The 22380-nt window shown below is 41.3% G+C and overlaps 1 protein-coding gene across 2 annotated transcripts in view; it reads left to right on the top strand.

Moving 5' to 3' along the window:
• Positions 1–10811: 10811 nt before the first annotated feature.
• LOC129857493 (high affinity nerve growth factor receptor-like) overlaps positions 10812–22380 on the top strand; it is a 29114-nt gene continuing 17545 nt past the window's right edge. For both annotated transcript variants that reach the window (XM_055925813.1, XM_055925812.1), the window contains exons 1-7: positions 10812–11265; positions 15094–15168; positions 15759–15830; positions 19099–19167; positions 19526–19680; positions 19932–20074; positions 20405–20543. In XM_055925813.1, coding sequence (XP_055781788.1) covers positions 11066–11265; positions 15094–15168; positions 15759–15830; positions 19099–19167; positions 19526–19680; positions 19932–20074; positions 20405–20543 — 853 coding nt within the window. In that variant the 5' untranslated portion in view covers positions 10812–11065. The remainder of the gene's footprint in view (positions 11266–15093; positions 15169–15758; positions 15831–19098; positions 19168–19525; positions 19681–19931; positions 20075–20404; positions 20544–22380) is intronic.

Genomic DNA, 22380 nt, shown 5'->3' with positions numbered 1-22380 from the left:
GCTGTCTCGCTCTCTCGCTCGCTCTCTCGCTCTACCCTCTGTCTCTTGCTTTCTCACTTTACATTTCTCTCGCTCTCCTCTTTCATCCCTTTTCTTTTTTTTCTTCAATTCAGTTCTTTTTTGTATTAATCTTCAACTCACCCCCTGCACATGCCCCTTCTCCTATCTAATTATCCTCCTCTTCTTCACTCTCTCTTTATACTCTCCACTCTTTCACAGTTACTTACATGCCTGAGAATAACACATTAGACCAAAGACAACCGTAAGAAATGTAGTATTGTGTAGTACACGTACATGTAGAAAGAAAGGGGTTGGGGTTGTGCTCTGTCCCTTATCATACACTATCCTCTTGTTATCTTATCTCCAGTTGTTAGACAAACAGGTTGAAGCTGATCATTGATGAGCGATGATACTATCTCTGTCCCTGATCAATGCAGGGCTCAGCCTCTATCGATCTGTCTGCAAGGCGGGATAGAGCTTTTTAGTTCTGACCCACACAGGCCAAGTGGGTCACTTGGGTCGCGACCACTGTTTGGACAGATCCTAGGAGAGGTTAATAACCATGGCAGAACAACAAACACACAATAGGGAAGAGTTATGTCAATGTTCATTCAATATGTTTCTTCATTATTTCTTCAGTGGATGGAGAAATATAATTTTATTTTACATTGACATACACACTGAAGAGCTTTGAGAAAACATCAAGACTGTGTGATAATACTTCACATTTTATAAGAAACTGGGCAAAAAATTAGTTTATTTGATTTCAGTTATGTGGATCAGTCAGTCCTCAGCTTCAGACAGTAGCAGTGTTCTAAGTACTCAGAGATAAGGGGTAGCGCTTCTCTTTTTTGGCCCAATTCCAAACCACACCCTAGCCCCTAGCCCCTATCCCAGACCCTTGGTAATTCCCTCCTGTCAGATCCATGACAGGGAATCAACATGGGGCCCTAAGGGTATGGGGCTGGAGATTGGTTTGGTATTGAGCCTTTATCTCTGACATCTCCTGTCTCAGGATCAGTTGGTAGCACACTCAACAGTCATACACTCGCTGTCCCCATTACCGAGTCCAAGTGCCTTTTTTCTGTATCGTTTTTTTCTATGATTGGCTTTATTTTTCACTGTGGCAGATCTCCATCTGATGTTTGGAGTTGACTTAGCTCCTGAATCAGAGCATCAATCAACGGTAATGACTGCCAGGCTTCTGGTGGGCCAACCCTCACACCCATATGGACCCGGCGCATCCATCCTGGCCAATTGGCAGCTTTATAGCCCCGTATAGGACGCTCTCTGTCAGCCGGTGGGCTGGGCTGGGGCCTGTGTGGAAGTAGGACTCTAACAATGAAACGCATTTGACATGTGATTGAGGCTTTGAGCCCCAGGGTTTGGCACTCTATTCATCGCCTCACTGCCAGAGCCAATTTACAGTATTCACAGCCTGCCACTCACTCTTCTGTGGGTTATCTGCTGTCTGCTTCTTTTTCTACTGGAGTGTGATCCCATAGATTGAACCGTTCATAATGAATCAATGATAATGCAAAAGCGAGTTTGAACAGATGCGAGTTTCGATGCTTTACAATATACATCATGCTGAAATGATTCATCAATATTCTCCATTCTTATGTTGATCAGAAGTCTCATTGTATCGTGATAGGGTTAATGGAAGTGCACGAGTGCATGGGATGTGTTAGCAAGACTTCCTCTTGATGTTCTCTGACTCAATGATTGATCTAACATGATTGGATAGGTGAGAGCAAGGCTCCTATTGCATTGCTTTCATCCAATCCAGACATGTCAGATCAGTGACGCAGCTCATTCCAAGTCACGCACCAAGCATCCTTGTGGAACTGGCAGGAACAGACTTAAGTCACCTGGGATGGACGCCCACTGAGGCTTCACATTCCTTTCGCCTGGTCTTGACAAACGTCTTGCTAAAGACATTGTTGGAAACTTAGAGTATCCAACACACAGAATATCAAAAACTTGCAGTGAAAGACTGATTACAGAACGAAATCTGTTGTTCCAGTTACATGGTTCATATCCAGGCTATGAAAATCTTTACCTCAAAAATAAATCATGAAATGAATCAATATATGATTTAATCAATGTTATCCACAGGTTAGTAATTACTTATCCCATTGATAAATTAAACTACTCTGCCACTGAATAATCGGTAGGGTACATGCTTGTAATTTTCCCTCAATATGTTTCTCTGAAATATGGACCTTTCCTAGAACTATTTATGAGTGTTGTGTACTTTGCTGTAGTGCCCTGCTTAAAACACTTGCACTATGTTTGTGTGTGTGTGTGTGTGTGTGTGTGTGTGTGTGTGTGTGTGTGTGTGTGTGTGTGTGTGTGTGTGTGTGTGTGTGTGTGTGTGTGTGTGTGTGTGTGTGTGTGTGTGTTCATGTGCATTCATGAGTGCTGTAGGTCTCTCCTTGTGTCTAATTCAGTTATAGAGTGTGTACCCCAGGGGCACGACTCTCCAGCTAAAAAACATTATTAATGATGCTCCCAAAGATAGAGCTGGAGATCTGGGCCGAGGAATCAATAGAATTAGGGGAAAATGTATAATAAACTGTAAGGAGAGCACTTATGTCTTATTGAATATATACAGTAACTAACTAGGGGGGAAAAAAGAGAAGTAATAGAAAAGTAAAACACGTAATAATGAAAGTAATAATAAATACACAATGAATAACGATAACTTGGCTATATACACGGGGTACCAGTACCGAGTCGATGTGAAGGGGTACGAGGTAATAGAGGTAGATATGTACATAGAACTAGGATTATTACCTAATCATCTACCTACGCTCAAAGCCCATCCAAATCTGTTATCTCCATTTATTTAATTTGATGTCAGCTACAGTACAAACTTTGCGTCAATACACAATCAATTTTTTTTCACTGCAAATTCACTTTCCTATTGGTAGAGAGTATTTTCTATTCACATTGGCTTATTGGTTGCTGTTGCCTATTCAAGTATAACTGAATAGCATTTCCTTGTATGATCCCTTATTTCGCTTGATCCTTGCACTGATGTATATGAAATGAATAAGAGGGGTCAAAGCAACAACTTGTACGGACAATGTCCGTTTATTCTCATCTTTCAATCTACTAATGGAGTTACAACCTTCTTTCTATCGCTGTAAACATTTGAGTATTAGCTGTGAATAACATCATAGGGAAGAGAGAGAGAAAGAGGAGGTGGAGGAGGGCTGGAGAGAGTGAAAGTGAGAAAGAAAACAGAAAGGGATTTTTTTTCAAAGTTTTGATAAGTTGTATATTCCATCTATTGTACCTTAGTCCAAACATTAAACCTGGGCCTATGGTATATGTCCAAGAGGTGCCAGAGACAAAGAATGAGTGATACAGAGGAACACATGTGTGAAGCAGAGAGAGAAAAGAGAGAGGGAGAGAGAGAGAGAAAGAGAAAGAGAAAGGGAAAGAGAGGGGGGAGCGACAAATAGAGGGAAGAAAGAGAGAATGAGAGAGAAAAATGGAACAAGAGAGAGAGAGAAAGGGAGAGAGATAGAGAGAACGAGAAAGGGAAAGAGAGGAGGGAGCGACAAATAGAGGGAAGAAAGAGAGAATAGCGAGACGTGTGTTCATTAGTCCTGGAGCTAACTGCTCCTCTCTCATATAGCTCCTTGAGTTTCAGCTCATCTGCATGAGGCAGCTAGGGCCTCTGGTGTCCCTGGTCCTAATGAGAGAGAGGAGTGGGGGATTTGGGTTACACTCACCCTTACCCTGCCCTGCTCCAGCCTGGGTATCGATCCTGGGTTTACCCATGTGAGTTCCACTCATATACACACTGGCGAGGGCAGGGCACTACTGTCTGGCTGGGTGGGTGTTGATGCTGGGCCACTACCATGGAGAGAAACAAATGGAAAATAAGATAATACGGCTAGGATAGAGAGAGGGGGAAAAAAAGAGGAGAAGAGTGATGAATTTGAGACGGCTACACCCATCGATTGGAGGAGAGACTTTGTACGACCAGAGCAGTGATGTCGATGGTGTTGTTCCCGCTACCCTCAGATCTGGAGATAAAACCATGTTTTCAGAGTCCATGTCGCAGGCCGTGTATTCTGATCTAACATTAAGATACTGGCAATGAGGCTTCACATAACAACCGGTTGAGCTGGGGAAAAACAATCAATAACAATAATTTCTTAAGATTTAGCAAGAGGAATGAAATGAAAATTGAAATTGGATTCTTGGAGTATCAAGGACAGGACATACAGTATCTGGGTAGGATGTCTCTGAAGGAAGTCTAGAATAGAACAATCCCTCCCCCTGTTGATCAAACCAAGGACGCATTTCTCAAGCTTCACAGGGGAGACAGATTGTGGGCATTCTATAAAACCTAGTCAGAGGAGGAGAGAGGAGAATACAAGGGGAATTGAGAGTGGGTGGTCTAGTACTGAAGGTAATGAAGTACTGTCTAGGGCACTTTCACAACCACCTGAGCTTTTCTCTGAGTTTTCTCTATTCCACTCAATCAGTAGCATTAAGCAATTTCAAATCCTACTCTATATGCTGCTTCAGTGTAATTACTCATTAGTGCCAATCAAAAATCCGTATGCTCCATTTTCCTTTTCAGAATCCTGCATTTCAAGCTCCTCGTATCAAGGATAGGGTTGCAAAACTACCAGTAATTTACCAAAGTTGCCAGAATTGTCAGTAATTTTAGTAAAGAACATACTTTTTGGCAATCTATGGAAATGTTGGTAATTTAAACTTTAATAACTTTTTAAAAATCATGTAATTTAAAAAGAAATCTTAATCTTTATGTGTCCGTATTGTCCATGAGTTTCTAGTGGAAAGACCACATGGTTCAAGAGAAAATAGTGTAATTAATTTTAAAAAAGCATCTAATCAACAATGACAACAGTTTTGCCCCAAAACATTTACAACAAAGACATATAGACTTAAATAAATCAAAGTGTGTTAAAATATAAAGGATATCCCACGCTGAAACCCTCATGTTGAACACAAACGGTATTCACTAAATTGATGGGTTGGTTTTTAGGATACTATTTTACAGCATTGCCATTCAATTTTTCATATTTAAAATATCTTATTTTATTATTTTATATATTTGACATGTTATTTACCTAAAATTCCGTAGTTTACTGGTATATTTCGGAAGTTACCAGTAACATTCCCTCCCTTTGCAACCCTAATCAAGGAGGAAAAAAGGAACGTGTGGACAATTTACTGTCAATGTCTTGGCTGGAAGCCTTTTTCCTAAGCTACGCCTTTCAGGTTTCTCTGACTGACATCTGTGCGATGTCACACTATTATCGGCCATTTTGTTGGTGGACTGTATGTGAGTTGGTCAATGTACAGCAACCGTAGTGTAGCAACGCAGGCTGGACAAGGGCACTGTGTGCATTAACCACTCTCCGTGTAAAAGCCTTTCCTTGTACCTGGTCCAAAATAGCTTTTACTCACTCTCACTTTACTCTGCACTCACGCTCTAGCTCCCTCACTCACGCACTCTGGCTTTAGGACATTAATATGAAGTGAATTGAGTATTGTTTTAATGTTCGACAGGTATAGCCTCTCTTAGCCTCCTCTACTCTCTCCCCTCTCTATTTCTCTCCCTCGCTTTCTCTCTTTCTTTCTCTCCCCTCTATCTTTCTCCCTCTCTTTCTCTGTTTCTCTCTTCCTATCTCTCTCTCTCCCTTTCTCCCCCTCCCTCTATCTCTCTGCCTTCCATTTCCACAGCCGTTAATTAATCTGTGCTTTGGTAAAGTTTCAGAGAATGTATGGGATTACTTTGATAACCCAGGAGAGATCAATATATAATAATGGATTACATCTGCACATTAATAGTTAATATACTGTATATTGCCATACCGTTCATTGATTTTAATTATTGTTGCTTATGGTTATGTCTTGGATCGTGGCTATTCATTTGAGTTTCAAGAGCATGAACAAAGACAATGAACATGTCATTCCACTCAATTAGCTAATGCTTCCCGAAGAATATGCAAAAGCCCTTGTAAAACTCTAATTTACAAGAGAGCACTTAATTAGCAGGTGTGAGCCTGTGAGGCTTTCAAGAAGCAAGCATTTCATAAAGTAATTTAATCTAATGGAACAGTAATTTGTAGAATAATGGCTACAGGGAGAAAGAGTGTGAGAGAGAGACAGAGTGGGGCTGTTCAGGGATGGTATAACTACTGTACACATGGTTTTGTGGACAAGGTGATGGTTGGTCTAGACCTGGGGCCAAACCTACAATATGCACCACAGTGACCAAGTCCATTTTGAATGAGTGATGTCCAAACCACTGTGGTTATGTTTGACATGACAGGAGGAAGATGGATTCATGGGAGTGAGGGCAGCCGTTAATTCATCTTTGACCATCGATCTTCATGGTGCCTGAACATAGTAATTTAATCTAATAGTACATTATAAAAAATATGTAGGTTATTATAAAAAATATATGTAGGTTATTAATAACCTTTTCTTACCTAAAAAGGACCACATATTTCTAAATGATAAGAAAATGGGGAAGAAGCCTCTTTATAAATGGAAATAAATATACACTACTGAGATTAATAAAAACAGTTCAACCAAACAGGCCATGCAATAACAGACACAGCAACAAAAATGTGTTGTTAGGACGTCCCCAGAACGTCCTGAAATAGTCGCCAAAAGTCGTCAGGATGTTGTGTCATGGTCCACCTTATTTCCCTCGTTCCCGGCATGTCTCGGGGACATCCCCGGGGTGTTTTGTTTACTACGGTATGAAGGGACGAATCAGAGAGCACGGTTATGACGAAGTCATTATGAAGTGACCAAATGGGAACAATGTCAACCTTCTGTTGTGATCAAGGCCCAGCGCACTGGCCTTTAAAACATGTTGGTTTATATACACTCAGTGGCCAGTTTATTAGGTACACCCCCCTGTTGTTCGTTGCTTGCTATATGAAGCAGGCAGACAGTCATCGAGGCATTCAGTTACTGTTCGATTGAACGTTAGAATGGGTAAAACAAGTGACCTAAGCGACTTTGAGTGTGGTATGATCGTCGGTGCCAGGCGTGCAGGTTGTAGTATCTCAGAAACGGGCGGGCTCCTGGGCTTTTCAAGCTCGACAAAACAAAACACATCCAGTCAGCGGCGGTCCTGAGGGCGAAAACAGCTCGTTAATGAAAGATCGAAGGAGGATGGCAAGAATCTGGCAAGCTGAAAGGCGGGTCACAAGCATGCAAATAACGGCGTACTACAACAGTGGTGTGCAGAACGGCATCTCGGAACACACAACTCGTCCGTCCTTGTCACTGACGGGCTATAGTTCGGCACAGTGGACTCATAATAATACCCATAAAACCTAGAGGTAAACCGCGGTAATGGTTCCAATAGTTTTTTCCCAATTCATTTTTGCATCTGGAATTTTAGACCTACTTCATATAAGGTCTGTGTTTCGTGTCGGCTTACCCTGGTGTGACATTTTGATAGCCATGTAATTCTCTCTCGGACAAGGTGAGTTTTCCCAATATATTCCCCTCAATTTACTCTCAAAAATTAAAAATGCTAATTAGAAACAGAGAAGACCTCAGCAAGACTACAAATTCCTGCAGGAAGCTCCTGCACGTCATCTCTAGCCGACACTGTCAGCTACCGTTCAACAGCGCAATCAGAGACCTTATGTTCCCAATCCATGATCTGAAGTCCTCTTTTCTCTGTCTTACACACTCTTACAGACTCATATTGCTTCTCCTGTCAGAACCTGTTTTCAGCGAAGCCAGTGGTCCAAAAATATTCCACATAGCTCACACACACACACACACACACACACACACACACACACACACACACACACACACACACACACACACACACACACACACACACACACACACACACACACACACACACACACACACACACACACACTACGCTCCCAGAATCGGTTACATTACATACCAGATTTGCTCAATAGCTAGCGAGATAATTTGAAAAATGCTAAACAAGAATACACATTAGAAACACAATCAATTATTTACATGAGAAAATAAAAAGGCTATAATATCTACTTTATTTAAAAAATATCTTTTTTATTTAACCTTTATTTAACTAGGCAAGCCAGTTAAGAACAAATTCTTATTTACTTGCTAGGTTATTTGCTACTTGTCGAAGAGTTTAAATTCAGAAATGTGCCTTGAGAGATGATGTCAAAGCTTGCATCAAGATGTGTAGTTCTGTATGCGAGCCACATTAGCGGCTAATTAGCATTTCAATTTGTAGGGGTAATTACAGGCGAATATATTGATCAAAGTTACCTTGTCCGAGAAAGATTTGCACGGTTATCAAAGTGTCACACCAGGGTAAACCTACACGAAACACAGACCTTCTGTAATTCTAAAATCCCCAACGCAAAAATTTATAACGAAAAAATGATTGGAACCATTTCCGTGTTTTACGGCTAGGTTTTATGGGTAGTATGACTCATACTGTGGTACTTAAATGCAGCAGACAACCACACCGGGTCCCACTTCTGTCAGTTAAAAACAAGAAGAAGCGGCTTCAGTGGGCACGTGATCACCAGTACTGGACAATTGAGGAGTGGAAAAAGCATTGCCTGGCCTGACGAATCCCGGTTCCTGTTGAGTCATGCTGATGGCAGAGTCAGGATTCACAGCCCTATCCTGCCTGGTGTCAATGGTACAGGCTGATGGCTGTGGTGTATTGGTGTGGGGAATGTTTTCCTGGCACACGTTAGGTCCCTTGATACCAATTGACCAATGTTTCCGTGCCCCAAATAATTCAAGCTGTTCTGAAGGCCAAGGGTGGTCTGACCCAGTACTAGATAGGTGTATTACAACCTCATTTCTGCACTATGAGGTCACTGTGAAATGGTGAAAATTATGATAATGCCCTTTAAGTGAATGAGCTATTTGAAAAGACCGCCCTGACATGTCCCCCCCCCCCCTTTACACCACTCCTACGCTCTGTTGTCATCTATGCATAGTCACTTTAGTAACTCTACCTACATGCACATATTACCTCAACTAACCGGTGCCCCCGCACATTGACTCTGTGTCGGTACCCCCCTATATATAGTCTCGCTATTGTTATTTTACTGCTGCTCTTTAATTACTTGTTACTTTTATCTCTTATTCTTATCCATATTTTTTTAAACTGCATTGTTGGTTAGGTGCTTGTAAGTAAACATTTCACTGTCAGGTCTACACCCGTTGTATTCAGCGCATGTGACTAATACAATTTGATTTGATTTGAGTAGAACACTTGTGAAATTGCTTATTGCCTTCCCGCCTTGCCTTGCTGAGCTCAGTTAAAGTACAGAGAGTAGGGAGGAAGTCCTGAGCCATCACTATCTCCTGACTACTGCAGCAGAAATGGCAATTCAGCTTATAGCTGGTAATTGTGGTCAGGACACTATGACCTTATTCATGTGTATGATGACTAAGAGGGATGGGGGTGGGGCATACTATTTGTCCCTGGGGTAAAAATTGGCTCCATCTCATAGACGTCAAGAGATGGAGGGCCACAAGTAATGCTAATTCTATATGATTGTCTTCGCGCTATTGCAGTGAGCTATTTTAGCCTTCCTCGAATAACATTCTGCCGAGACAAATTGGAGCCAAATGATATTCCGACATGAGGTTTTCAGATAATCATGCTAACCCTGTCTTAGGACTATGTCACCAGGTAGAAAAGTGACAGGATCTGGGTCTGGGTTAAGCAGGCAGTGTGAAGGCAGAGGCAGACAACAAAAGGACAGTTCAACACATTTATTTTAAGGACTGGTGTTTACCAAGGTTTCAGCACAAAGTTTCTCGATTCAATTCGATTTCATCGTCTCCATATTTCATTTACATAAAGATCCTTTTCTCGTACGTTCAGCTTAAAATCCATGTTAGTTAGAACCATCATACAACATACAAAACAAACAAAAAGGGACACAAGTAGTGACACAGGCCAGCAGGCTGGAGTCCATATTTTATCACTTAGTCATACAGCACAAAGTCCATTTGCCATGTGCTCTAATGAAACATTTCAGCCTTAAGCTCTGTTGCAACATGGATCCACCATGTTTCTGCACTGCATCACTTTCTGTGGGCGTCTGCTTGGAACACAAAAGCAGGGGGGTTTTGATACATAATTCAAAATCACATTATACGTTAATCGTCCAGTAGGAATGCTTGTTTGTTACACATTGTTACACAAAATAGTGTAACAATTACCCCTTTGTAAATAAATGAAATAATGACACGCATAATAACCCTGTCAAAAAGTGATTGACCGCCTCATAGCCTGTTGTGTTGACTAGGGTTTCCTAGTATTGTATCTTCCCCGATTTGTCCACAGCCACCACTAAATCCCTTATTAGCTCTGATATCACAAACCTACAAGGGAAGTCACCTCATTCATAAACCCATGCAGATAGATGGATTCACCATTTGCAACCGTCTTCACTGCATGAGACTGGTTGGTACCCAAGAGCCCTGACTCCTTAGTTGTCTCACACCTACAACCACTGGTGGGACAGGAGACATCTCACTCAGAGGCAGAAGAGCATATCTCCAGCCTCCCATTCCATCTCTTTCTCCCCCCAATTCCCTCTCTCTCTCTGAGGTGTCTGGTGACTGTGGCTCTCCCACACAGTCAACTAATGGCCTGCCTTGCCCCTCCCTCCGAGAGAGAGTGAGAGAGAGAGAGAGAGAGAGAGAGAGAGAGAGAGAGAGAGAGAGAGAGAGAGAGAGAGAGAGAGAGAGAGAGAGAGAGAGAGAGAGAGAGAGAGAGAGAGAGAGAGAGAGAGAGAGGGAGAAGGGAGGAGGGAGTGAGGGTGGGGAGGCTGCAGCCCACCAGCATCCCCAGGGCCCCTTGCCTGCCTCGCTCCTGCTGCTCGCTGCTGCTGTGGCTCAATACCAGAGACTCCTGGCTGGGATCACAACCCTGCGAGTCAGCCCAGAGAAGATCTGCTTTGTGTGGTGCCTCCCAGTCTGTTCTCCTGTTTAGTCCTACTCTGTCTCAGTCTGCACTGACAACTCTCTGAGCTGCCCCTCCGCAATCTCCATCATCATGGCAGTGGTTGTGGGTTCCGCTCCATGGGCAGCCCCACTGGCCCTGGTTCTACTTGCAATCACCCTGGCAGTGCCAGCCCTGGGAGGGTGCCCATCCGCCTGCCGGTGCTCCTTCGCCATGCTGCAGTGCCTGGAGCCCAATGGCATTGCCACTATACCCGCGTTGGCACTACAGGAGAGCGAGAACGTCACGGAAATGTGAGTGCAGTTGGTTGCTTGGATGGCTGGTTGGTTGATTGGGTCTGCTGGGTTTGTTGTGTGTGTTTGTCAAGTGTTCTGCTTATCTATCTGTTGGCTCAGTCTTGGATGGGGTGTCTGGCAGTGTCGATAATGAGTTGGGTTGGCATAATGGTTCATCTGTTGCTTTGATGATCTGATGTTGGTTGCGTGACCAGCTTGAGCTGTTTGAAGCAATGCTGGGTGTGGAACAACAAATACATGTCTTAATAGGAGATGGTGAATATAGTCCAGTAGGGAGTTTAATCAGGGCGATTGGAGAGGGGAATTATGTAACCCTATGGATTGAGTACATTTTGTATGACCACTGGCCTTCAGTGTGTGTTCGTATGGTGATGAGCTGGTTAGATAACGGACTTCAGTTGATTGGTGTTCTTGCTTTGATGATTGCTTCTGCAAATTAGATTGGCAAAAGACACTCTGTGCAGGCACTTTTTGTGACGTTTCACAGAACTGTTCTTACACTTATTAAAGAAGAAAAGTCCATGAGATTCAAAGAGTATGTATCAAAGTATGTATCCGGAGATGATCCGTCTTAAATCTTATCAGAGACTTCTACTCTTAGTCCTCTTTCCATGATTTGTACAACTGGAGTTTCTCAATTTCTGTTTCCAGTGAACAAATTCCACTCCACGAACTCATGAACTGAACTCCCCCGCTTTGAGTTGGGGTTAAAGAGTCTGTTTGATCTTGTGTCTGGTGGTTTCGCACGGGCTGAACTGGGGAGCGATGCGCTGTAAGGGAACACTGTCGATAAGAGCAGAGTTGGTGGTAGTGGAGTGATCAGGTCTGTGGGATTGTGTTGATATTGATACTGCTTCACTGATACTCTGCCTTGGTGACGGCAAACAGTCATAGAGGCACTAAAGCAGCAAGGTGTTCAGATACATACATCCTTGCCTGGTGAGGGTCATCCTCACAAACCTGTTGAGAACATGTTGTTGTAGAGGAGGCTTGTGGTTCCCTGAAGGACTATTAGCCAACAGAGTATATATACTTAAATAAAACTGCCATAGAAGAGACACATATATAATATTTTAACGGGTACACAGTACACTCCACCTAAATATGCACTACGGGATTCAGATTCATATTGCATGAGTTGGATTTATTACATATCACACGAATTGCAACATTCATATGATATCATACCAATTGAAAAATGTGTAACATGTCACACGAAATGGATGACATAGTACACAATTAGATGACGTAGTACACAATAAACGGGGACCACTTTTAGCTCATGCGCACCACTTTCAAAACTGCCTGAAACTATACAAAAGCTGGAGGATGCATCTTTTAGGAGTTATCTTTTACTTTACAGTACACACTTTTGTCCACTCTTTTCAGACAATTGGAAAATGGCTTTATACTTAGGCAATACAGTACTGAAAATGAAACACAGAACTAAATGCCGTTTGCTGTAATCCCATGCTGTTCTGTCTTTGTTCCTCTCTACTGCTCTCAACAATTAACACTCGATCTGGCTTGTTAAGGGGGAGACTGCATCTACAGCATGTCCAGCTAGTACTTGACTTTCTCCCTCTATACCTCTACTTCTCTCTCTCTCTCTCTCTCTCTCTCTCTCTCTCTCTCTCTCTCTCTCTCTCTCTCTCTCTCTCTCTCTCTCTCTCTCTCTCTCTCTCTCCGTCTGTCTGTCTCTGGCTCTCTCTCTCTCTCTTTCTTTCTCTCTCTCTCTCTGTTACTCTGTCTCTCTGTCTCTCTGTCTCTCTGTCTCTCCGTCTCTCCGTCTCTCTCTCTCTCTTCTCAGTACCTGTGGCAAAACGTGTTACTTAGAACTCCAGCAGAGCTGCTAAATTCATTCTGAATCAATTCAATCAATAAACAAGAGCTGCTCTTCCGGCATGTGTTTCAGCGGAACAAACAAGGAACCATTAACTGTGGAACAGGGGCCCAAATTCCTAATTTGTTAAGTTATAAATGAAATTTTGCGAATTTGCAGCGAATGCCCGCCTGAGAACACTAGATGAAATATGACCCACTTGGCTCAATCCAATAAGCATAGGGGCAATTGCTGATTCTCGTTCCACCTGCCCTGCAATTACATTACTGCTCCGTGGATCAAATAAATATCTGTGTTGCTCAGTGACAGACTGAAACAATAGTGCCCCACTGTTAAAGAAGGAAATATTTGGTGATGGAGATGTTTGGGGCATTGCCCAGCGGGCAAAACTGTCTGCAATGATGTCTGGCTGATGTCTTTTGTTACGTCATGGTCAGGTTGTATACTGACTGTAAAAGGACAATTTTAGTGATCAGAAAGAGAAGTCTTCACCTGGTTGTAATCTGGTTATCGGTCGTCATGTCAACCAGATACAAATAAAAATATAGGACAAATTTCCCAGGTATTGTCATGAAAAAGGGTTGAGTGCTGCTTTTTTAAGCTATCATATTTGGCTATGTGAAAAAAGCTTGTAATCTTTCTTGATAAAATTGTTCAAGTGGAGGAAAATATTTTCCCCTTGGTCCTTTTATGCTGCTTTACTTATGGTTATTGATACAGTAATGGTGAAATATCATAGATGCTATATAACAGTCCACATAAAAATTAACTTTTCTGGCCACGTCGTGTACACATGTAGGATCTTAATTTGATCACCCTGTTGCAGAATAACTTTTAGGCAATGTTCAACTTGTGGTGTATTTTATGTTTAAAAAGGCTTCTGAAGTTTGTAATTACATTTAGACATTTCAGACTTGATTTTCCCTTATGGAAAATGTATCAACACCTAAAAAATGTATCAACACCTAAAAAATTTCCAATAATTATAATCTGCATAATAATTCACATTTTCTGTTGCTGCAAGATTATTTTCCTGCTGTAGCAAACTGGCTCAAATTATATCCTACATCTGTACACTCTTACAGAAATGGATTCAAAAGGGATTCTTCAGCTGTCACATAGAAGAACCCTTTTCATTTCCATGTAGAACCCTCTGTGTAGGGGTACATGAAACCCAAAAAAAGGGTTTTACCTGGAACCAAAACGGTTCTTCAAAGGGTTCTACTATGGGGACAGCCGAAGAACCCTTTTAGGTTCTAGATAGCACATTTTTGTTCTAAGATTGAACATACAAAGGGGTTCAAGATACTGTAGTTCAAGAGTAAAGTGACCTTGTGTTAAATGAGTGTTGAGTTGACATACTGTCCTCTCGTGAAATAATTGGTTCGTCTGGAAAAGTGGAAAATTACTCATTGAAAAGAATTTACCATCAGCAATGTCAACTGAGTGTCTCACAAGAAGACAAATGTTTTTTCCAAGTCTTCTCTACAGTATATTTCGTTTTGATATTAGCTTTGTGGTTTGTTTTCTTTGCATCTGCCTTGGTGTGGTTATGCTATCAGTTGTCAGGCTCTTGCCCACAAAGGCCCATGGTTTGGACAATGCACTCATGAATTTCACTATAAAATATAATACTCTGTGCTGTACTGTGTCAATTCAGTACCTTTTTAGGGCTTTCATTACGTTTAATACATGTAAACCCTTTTCTATTGGTCATTGTATTAACTGTCCTGCTTGGTCTGGATTGCTGTGGGTAAAAATAATTGATAACAATAAAGATAATTTTCCATTCAAGCATTTTGTTTTGTTGTTTATAATAGGCCTACGCAGCTCATTGTTCCTAGACAGTATTTTTGTATTTTACTTTTCAGTGTTTCTTTTGTTGCTTTTTAATTTTTTTTACTCAAATCAACTCTGAATGCCATAATTAAATGTTTCCTTTTAATTTTTACATTGTATTTCTTTTTTGTTTCATTACCCAGTTACATCGAAAATCAAGGCGACCTGGAGAACATTACAGAAGTAGACCTTGCCAATTATAGAGAGTTGAAGAATCTGTGAGTAACCTTGCATAATTTGTAATATGTACAGTCTTTTTCTAATGCTGTATTATTTTTTGTAGATGTCTGTTTGTAGCAAAATGTTCTACAATACACCTAGCAATTGATTTGAATGACTTGGCTTTAAATGTTTGGTTGGTCCTGTCATTGAGTGAGTAGTCTTCTCTACACTCCACCTTGTAGTACATAAGCCCTCCCTATTCATCCTCTCCAATGTGCCCTCTACCTTGTTATAGCAATCTGCAGTACTAAACTTTACAACTCGACATTTCATTCCCTTTATGGCTCTTTCAATCAAGGGGGTAAACCTCCTGTGTTGCCCATTAGCCATTATTCTGCACCATAACCTGCAGTCCTGTACAGTAATTTCATTTCAACCCTTCTTCTGAGTACCTTACGTATTCAGAGAAAGAAAATGGTCTGGCGCTAACTAATACAGCTAATACAGACTGGCGCTAACTAATACAGCTAATACAGACTGGCTAATATACACACTATGGGTTTACTGTGGCTAATTAGTAGCATAATCAGTGATTCACACTTCCTGTTCTGTCTTTTGTTTGTCTGTTGTGTCTCTACCCCCCCAGCACGGTCACGTTCTGCAGGCTGGCGTACATCTCGGCTAATGCTTTCCAACACAACCTCAAGCTCCAATATGTGTAAGTGTCCTTGGTTTTACAAAGGGATTGTCTTTCCTTGTCATGTCTCGACCCATTCTTGGGTCAAGCTCTTTGTTGCTGTCAATTAAGGGGAAGCCTCCCGAGCCTTGAGATCTTGAGCTTATTATTCAGCAGAGTCACTGCAAAAATATAACAATTGCATAACAATAGATTTCTGCTGAAATACAGATTGAAATGACTGAAATGTAATCACAATTCATTTGATACCATTTTATTCAACAATGACACTGTGTAAGTTATTAAGGCACAAAATGCATTGGTATAGTATCAGAGGCTCGACAGTAGTGGGCCATGCGGGACAGATTCTTACCTGAGATTCTTACCTCTTTAATAGTGTGTTAAATTTGTTTTACAAGAAACATGCCATTTTAATTTAAAGTTAAAAGGATTGGGTTGACACAATGTAGACCAACCTGTTTTTACAAATGTAGTCACAACCAATGCACCACATATTGGACCACTTTTAGCATATTGAAATGATTTGGATTCCACTCGTTAGAACGTTTTATAATCAATTATTTTAGAAAAACAAACACTGATGGGTGAATTGTAGATTATTTTTCTGATGTTTGTGTTTCTAACACTGTGATACAAACGTTCTCACAAATGGAATCCTTCAACTACCTTCTAAAGACACACTGTACAGCACACTGAAAAAGAACAACTACAAACTAGCATTAGTGTTGCCCATATGTAGTGTTGGAGAGTAGTGAACTACATGTTGTACAACTAGTAATTTAACTACATTTAGCAGTAACTTGGTTGTAGTTGAACTAAATTCAAATCTTGGTAGTGTTTTCAGTAGTCAATGCCATTTGAATCAGGTAGGGGTGCAGCTAACTACTGGAACTACACACAACTTTCTTTTTGCGAAAATAAAAAAAAATATGGGTGAAGTAGGCAAGAATTTCTTTACTTTTTCGTTATCAGACCTGCCTAATTCTCACTTAAAGCACTGTTTTAGTTTTTAATAGGATAACAACTAAAACTGTGGTTGGTAATATAACCCCTTAATTCTGTTAACATCTGATCCCAGAGTCAACTGTTCTTGCAATTTGTAGTCTATGACATTTCCGATTTAGATATGTTAATTTCCACACAATGTAGTATGGATGTAGTGAACTACTTCTTCAAAGTAACTTTAGTTAAGCAAACTATGTTTTTCTTAACGATAGCTTTAGTGTAGCTTAACTTCTCACAGTGTGAAGTAATTGGTAGCTTGGTAAACAATATTTTCAGAGTAGCTTCCCCAATATTGCCTGTATCCATGGCAATCATCCCTCCATCAGTAGCTGACCCTTATCTCCACCATCTTGTCCTCATCATCTTACTAAACGTGTGTGACATGTCCGATGTTGTTAATCTGAAAGACAGGCGGTTTGGGAGGAGGAGGGGGTGTAGTGGGAATGGCTCTGAAAGGGTTCTGGCGAAATCGGAGAAGACTTCCACCAGTCACCATTTACTCGCTCATTTTGGTGGATTATCGACAACTGCTGCATAATAAATACACTCCACTAAGGGTCCATTATCGCTTAATCAATATTTCAAAGAGGGGGCTGTGGGGTGTAACAGATGTGTGTCTTAGACTAAGAGCCCCACCCAAAACGGGTGAGAACATGGAGGGGGGGCTCTGATACTGTACCTCCTGCCTTGATCCTTAAGATATTTAAGCAATAAGGCCCGAGGAGGTGTGGTATATGGCCAATATTCTACAGCTAAGGGTTGTTCGTACGCACGACGCAACGCAACGCGTGTTATATTGGCCATATATCACAAACCCCAGAGGTGCCTTATTGCTATTATAAACTGCTTACCAACGTAACCACAGCAGTAAAAATACATGTTTTGTCATACCCGTGGTATACGGTCTGATATACCATGGCTGTCAGCCAATCAGCATTCAGAGCTCGAACCACCCAGTTTATAAATTAAGATGCTAGGAGCAGCTGCCATTCCCGGCCATCTTCCCTCCCCCTGTGGCCTGGGAGGAATCGAGCTGGTAATAGATAAGCCCCAATGGCTAACCCATCTGACATGAACTTTTGGGAGCAAGGAAAACAAATAATTGAACCCCTGCTGGCCCCCATTGGACCTGCCAGAGTGAATATGTATCGGTTGCATGAGCGGACTCCCCAGTGTGGTCTGCTGTCATCTTCTGAGAGGTTTTATTTACACCCTCTGTCAGCACAGAAGCATTTCAGAGCAGTCGTGGTCATCTGCAGCACGTTTAAAAAGATACAATAGGGATACATAGGGGATAGCATATCTTAGCAGTGATTTGCCTCAGAAATCCACTGCTAATCGCCTGCATTATTTCATATTTTTTATCAAATTAATTAACCTCATACTCCTAATACACAATATTTGATATAGTAAAACCTGTTCTCCTTTCTCCTCTTACAAGTACAAGCAGCATCATCAGGCTAATATAACTTGAGCACTCTAGTAGTGATCGATGGCCAAGTATAGCACCCACCGTCTCAGAGAAGTGTTTGAGCTAATCACCTAATGTACAGAGCGGTGAGACAAGGTGTGCTAATGATGTTTGTGAATGTAGCACTTGATGTAAAAGACTTGCTTGGGTAATTGAGCAGAGTATATTTGGAGGCACTAATGTGTCCACGCAGAGAGTTATTCTAAGCAGGTCCGCATTGTTCTGCAGTGAGTGAACGTATCTTGGGATTAGTTCAATATGATTCATTTCAACAACATGAAAACATACATTTTACAAAACCATCTCTCCAGATGGATGTTTATTTACTTCACCCCCCCCCCCCCCCCCCCCCCCCCCCAAAAAAATATTATAGATAACACAAAAAAGTCTATTACAGACTTGGATTTTTCTCCTCATTTATGGCAGCGTTTGAGAAAACAAACAGGTGTCAGACACACGGTAGAACAGAAAAACTCATTTGAATAGATATAACAAAGACATGTGTAAACATAACAAACAGCCAGGCTGTAATGACTGCTGATTGTTTGTGGGTGAATGTGAGGACTCTTGACACGTTGGGCGTCCAAAGACGAGCACATGGAAACAGTGCAAAAACAAAATGCTCTCTTTTGTTTTAAATATTGAGCTGTTTGCCATGCACCGACCATTCTTATGCAAAACTTAACATGGATGAAAAGAGGGGGGGAATCATAGGCTCAACAACAAATTGTATAATACTGTATTTATATTTTTTGCCATTTATGTGCTGAATGTCCTGTTGGATGGATGTTGTCTCCTTATTGTATCACACAGAAACCTGGCTTCTAACTCCCTGGAGCATATCAGTTGGAAGGTGTTCCATTTTCTTCCCCTGCTCAACCTGTGAGTAAAACACCACTCAGAACATCACTTCTGTACTCTCTTCAACTAGTCAACCTGTGACTGAACTATCAACTCAAAGATGGTCACTTTGTATGAGCAAAATAGACCCATTCCACTCTGTTTTGGAACTGATTGCAGAGAATTTTCAACACATATTTCACTGATGAATTCTTTTCTATATGGAGTTTTTTCTCTCTATTCACTCTATTAATTCTAGAATGTTCTATTTTCTGTGTGCGTCTTTGATAATAATGACCTCGAATACTTTGTATAGACCTTTAGAAAGAACAAGAAGGTTACACAATTGAGAGAAAACTTTCGGACAAAAGAGACCGATTTTCTCTGTGTTCTCTTTCAGGGTTTTGAGGGACAACCCCCTTGAGTGCTCCTGTGATATCCATTGGTTGCAGCAATGGCAGCTTAACGACCACAGTGACCTCGACAACCAACCGCTACAATGCTTCTCCAATGGCCATGCCCTACGGTTGGACTCCTTAGAGATGGAGAATTGCAGTGAGTTGAATTGATCCATTTTTACTCAGTTTAGAGATAAATTGTACTTTATTATTACAAAGTAATATATGTATGAATATCATATACACGTATAGTTCAATCATTGTAGAAATAGTCTGACAAGGCTTTATTAGACTTAATTGCATTAGTGGCATTGCTGATAGGATTGCTATTAAACGTCATTATCAACATTTAGTACCCCAGGCCAAACAATAGATTTTCCAACCCATTCTCGGTCCATTGTTTTGCAGCTGTACCGGATGTCGCCATTGTCCATGCCAACACCAAGGTCCAGGAGGGTGGCAACCTGACATTTGTGTGTCAGGTGACAGGAGTGCCCATGCCTGTAGTGAGGTGGCGCACGAATAAACTACTGTCTCGCTATACTGTACAGGTACTGAGTGATGATGTCACCTGGACATACTGATTGGGGAAAACCTGCTAGAGCAGTGTTTTTTCAGAGATATTGCACAATGCACTTTTTGTTCCCCTTAATATGCCTAACATCTGTTCAAATACAAACTCTAGTAACAGGATCAGGGTCATATGTGAAGGAATATTCAGAACTAAAACTAAAATAGTATTATGGTGTGTTTAGGTTTCCTTATCGTGTACGCTGTCATGATCATTCAGACTGCTTGCATCTCAGATGTCTCCATGATTGTTATAAACTGTCATGTGTAGCTAAACCCCTGTTGTCCTCTGTGTCTTGTTCCATCTGCAGGAGAGGTTCTGGGGCTCCACTTTGGAGCTGGAGCTGCAGCTGTGGAATATGTCCTCAGAAGACAACCTGCACAACTTGACCTGTGAGGCAGAGAACCGGGCCGGGCCTGGGGAAGAGAAAGTGACGTTGGACATTGAATGTGAGTGCCAATGAACTATTAAAGCTGTCAGGGTGTTGAAAGCTAAAAGACTCAGTGAGAGCTGTCTTACTACGATGAAAGCAGGAGAGGTAGAGGGAGAGAAATTTTTGGTCAATTTTTCTCTCGCAGCAATGTGTATAGCCAGACATTCATTCCCCAGAATGAAATACTTTGTATTAATAATTGTGGCAAAAAATAAGCCCACCTTGTCACTTTGCTTTAACATGCCACAGGTCTTTTGTTTAGATTATTATTGTTATCAGTTGTCACTCAATAATACATAACTACAGTAGCGATTTTAGCATGGAAATCTTGGTGGAGCAAACATTTATAATTTTTTTGTTGATGCATACCAGCAAAGCCACTACATAACACAACACTAAACAATACATTAATTTCACTATAGCGGTGACAAACGGTGCTCACAAACTGTTAGAGTCTTCTGTTCCAACAGCAGTTTTCTTTTCAGCACCGTAGTGTGAATCATTACCATCGTTACACCTTGCTATCAGCAGAGGCTCGTCTGGCAGCCAAACAGTTCATTCAGCCTCATAAGCGAATAAGAGGCAATCCATAATTTCGATTAAGACATTAACGAGCCAGCTAAGACGGACGTTGTCAATATAACTATTTGTTCAACACTTTTGAAATGTACAGCGACAGAATTCAGAACATGGGTAGTTCTCAGAGTATTCTCTCTGTACACCAGTTCAGAACAGTAGGATAAATAAACGGGGCATATATATCTACAGTGCATTCGGAGAGTATTCAGACACCTTGACTTTTTCCACATTTTGTTATGTTACAGCCTTACTGGGGTGGCAGGTAGCCTAGTGGTAAGAGCTTTTGGCCAGTAACTGAAAGGATGCTGGATTGAATCCCTGAGCTGACAAGCTAAAAATCTGTCGTTCAGCCCCTGAACAAGGCAGTTAACCCACTGTTCCTAGGCCGTCATTGTAAATAAGAATTTGTTCCTAACGGACTTGTCTAGTTAAATAAAGGTTAAATAAAAAAATTACATTATTCTAAAATTGATTTTACTCATCAATCTACACACAATACCCCATAATGACAAAGCAAAAACAGTTTTTCTGACATGTTTACACATTCATAAAAATAAAATAACTGAAACATCACATTTACATAAGTATTCAGACCCTTTACTCAGTACATTGTTGTAGCACATTTGGCAGCGATTACAGCCTCAGGTCTTCTTGGGTATGACGCTACAAGCATGATACACCTGTACTTGGGGAGTTTCTCCCATTCTTCTCTGCAGATCTTCTGAAGCTCTGTCAGGTTAGATGGGGAGCGTTGCTGCACAGCTATTTTCAGGTCTCTCCAGAGCTGTTCGATCGGGTTCAAGTCTGGGCTCTGGCTGGGTCACTCAAAGACATTCAGAGAATTGTCCTGAAGCCACTCATGCGTTGTCTTGGCTGTGTGCTTAGGGTCGTTGTCCTGTTGGAAGGTGAACCTTCGCGCCAGTCTGAAGTCCTGACCGCTCTGGAACAGGTTTTCATCAAGGATCTCTCTGTACTTTGTCAAGGGGTTTGAATACTTTCTGAATGCACTGTATACAGTATATATACAGTGGGGCAAAAAAGTATTTAGTCAGCCACCAATTGTGCAAGTTCTCCCACTTAAAAAGATGAGAGATCTGTAATTTTCATCATAGGTACACTTCAACTATGACAGACAAAATGAGAAATAAAAATCCAGAAAATCACATTGTAGGATTTTTTATGAATTTATTTGCAAATTATGGTGGAAAATAAGTATTTGGTCACCTACAAACAAGCAAGACTTCTGGCTCTCACAGACATGTAACTTCTTCTTT

The sequence above is a fragment of the Salvelinus fontinalis genome, chromosome 6 (genome assembly GCF_029448725.1).
Source record: "Salvelinus fontinalis isolate EN_2023a chromosome 6, ASM2944872v1, whole genome shotgun sequence".
NCBI classification, from domain to species: domain Eukaryota; kingdom Metazoa; phylum Chordata; class Actinopteri; order Salmoniformes; family Salmonidae; genus Salvelinus; species Salvelinus fontinalis.
This window is presented reverse-complemented; position numbering and strand designations above follow the sequence as displayed.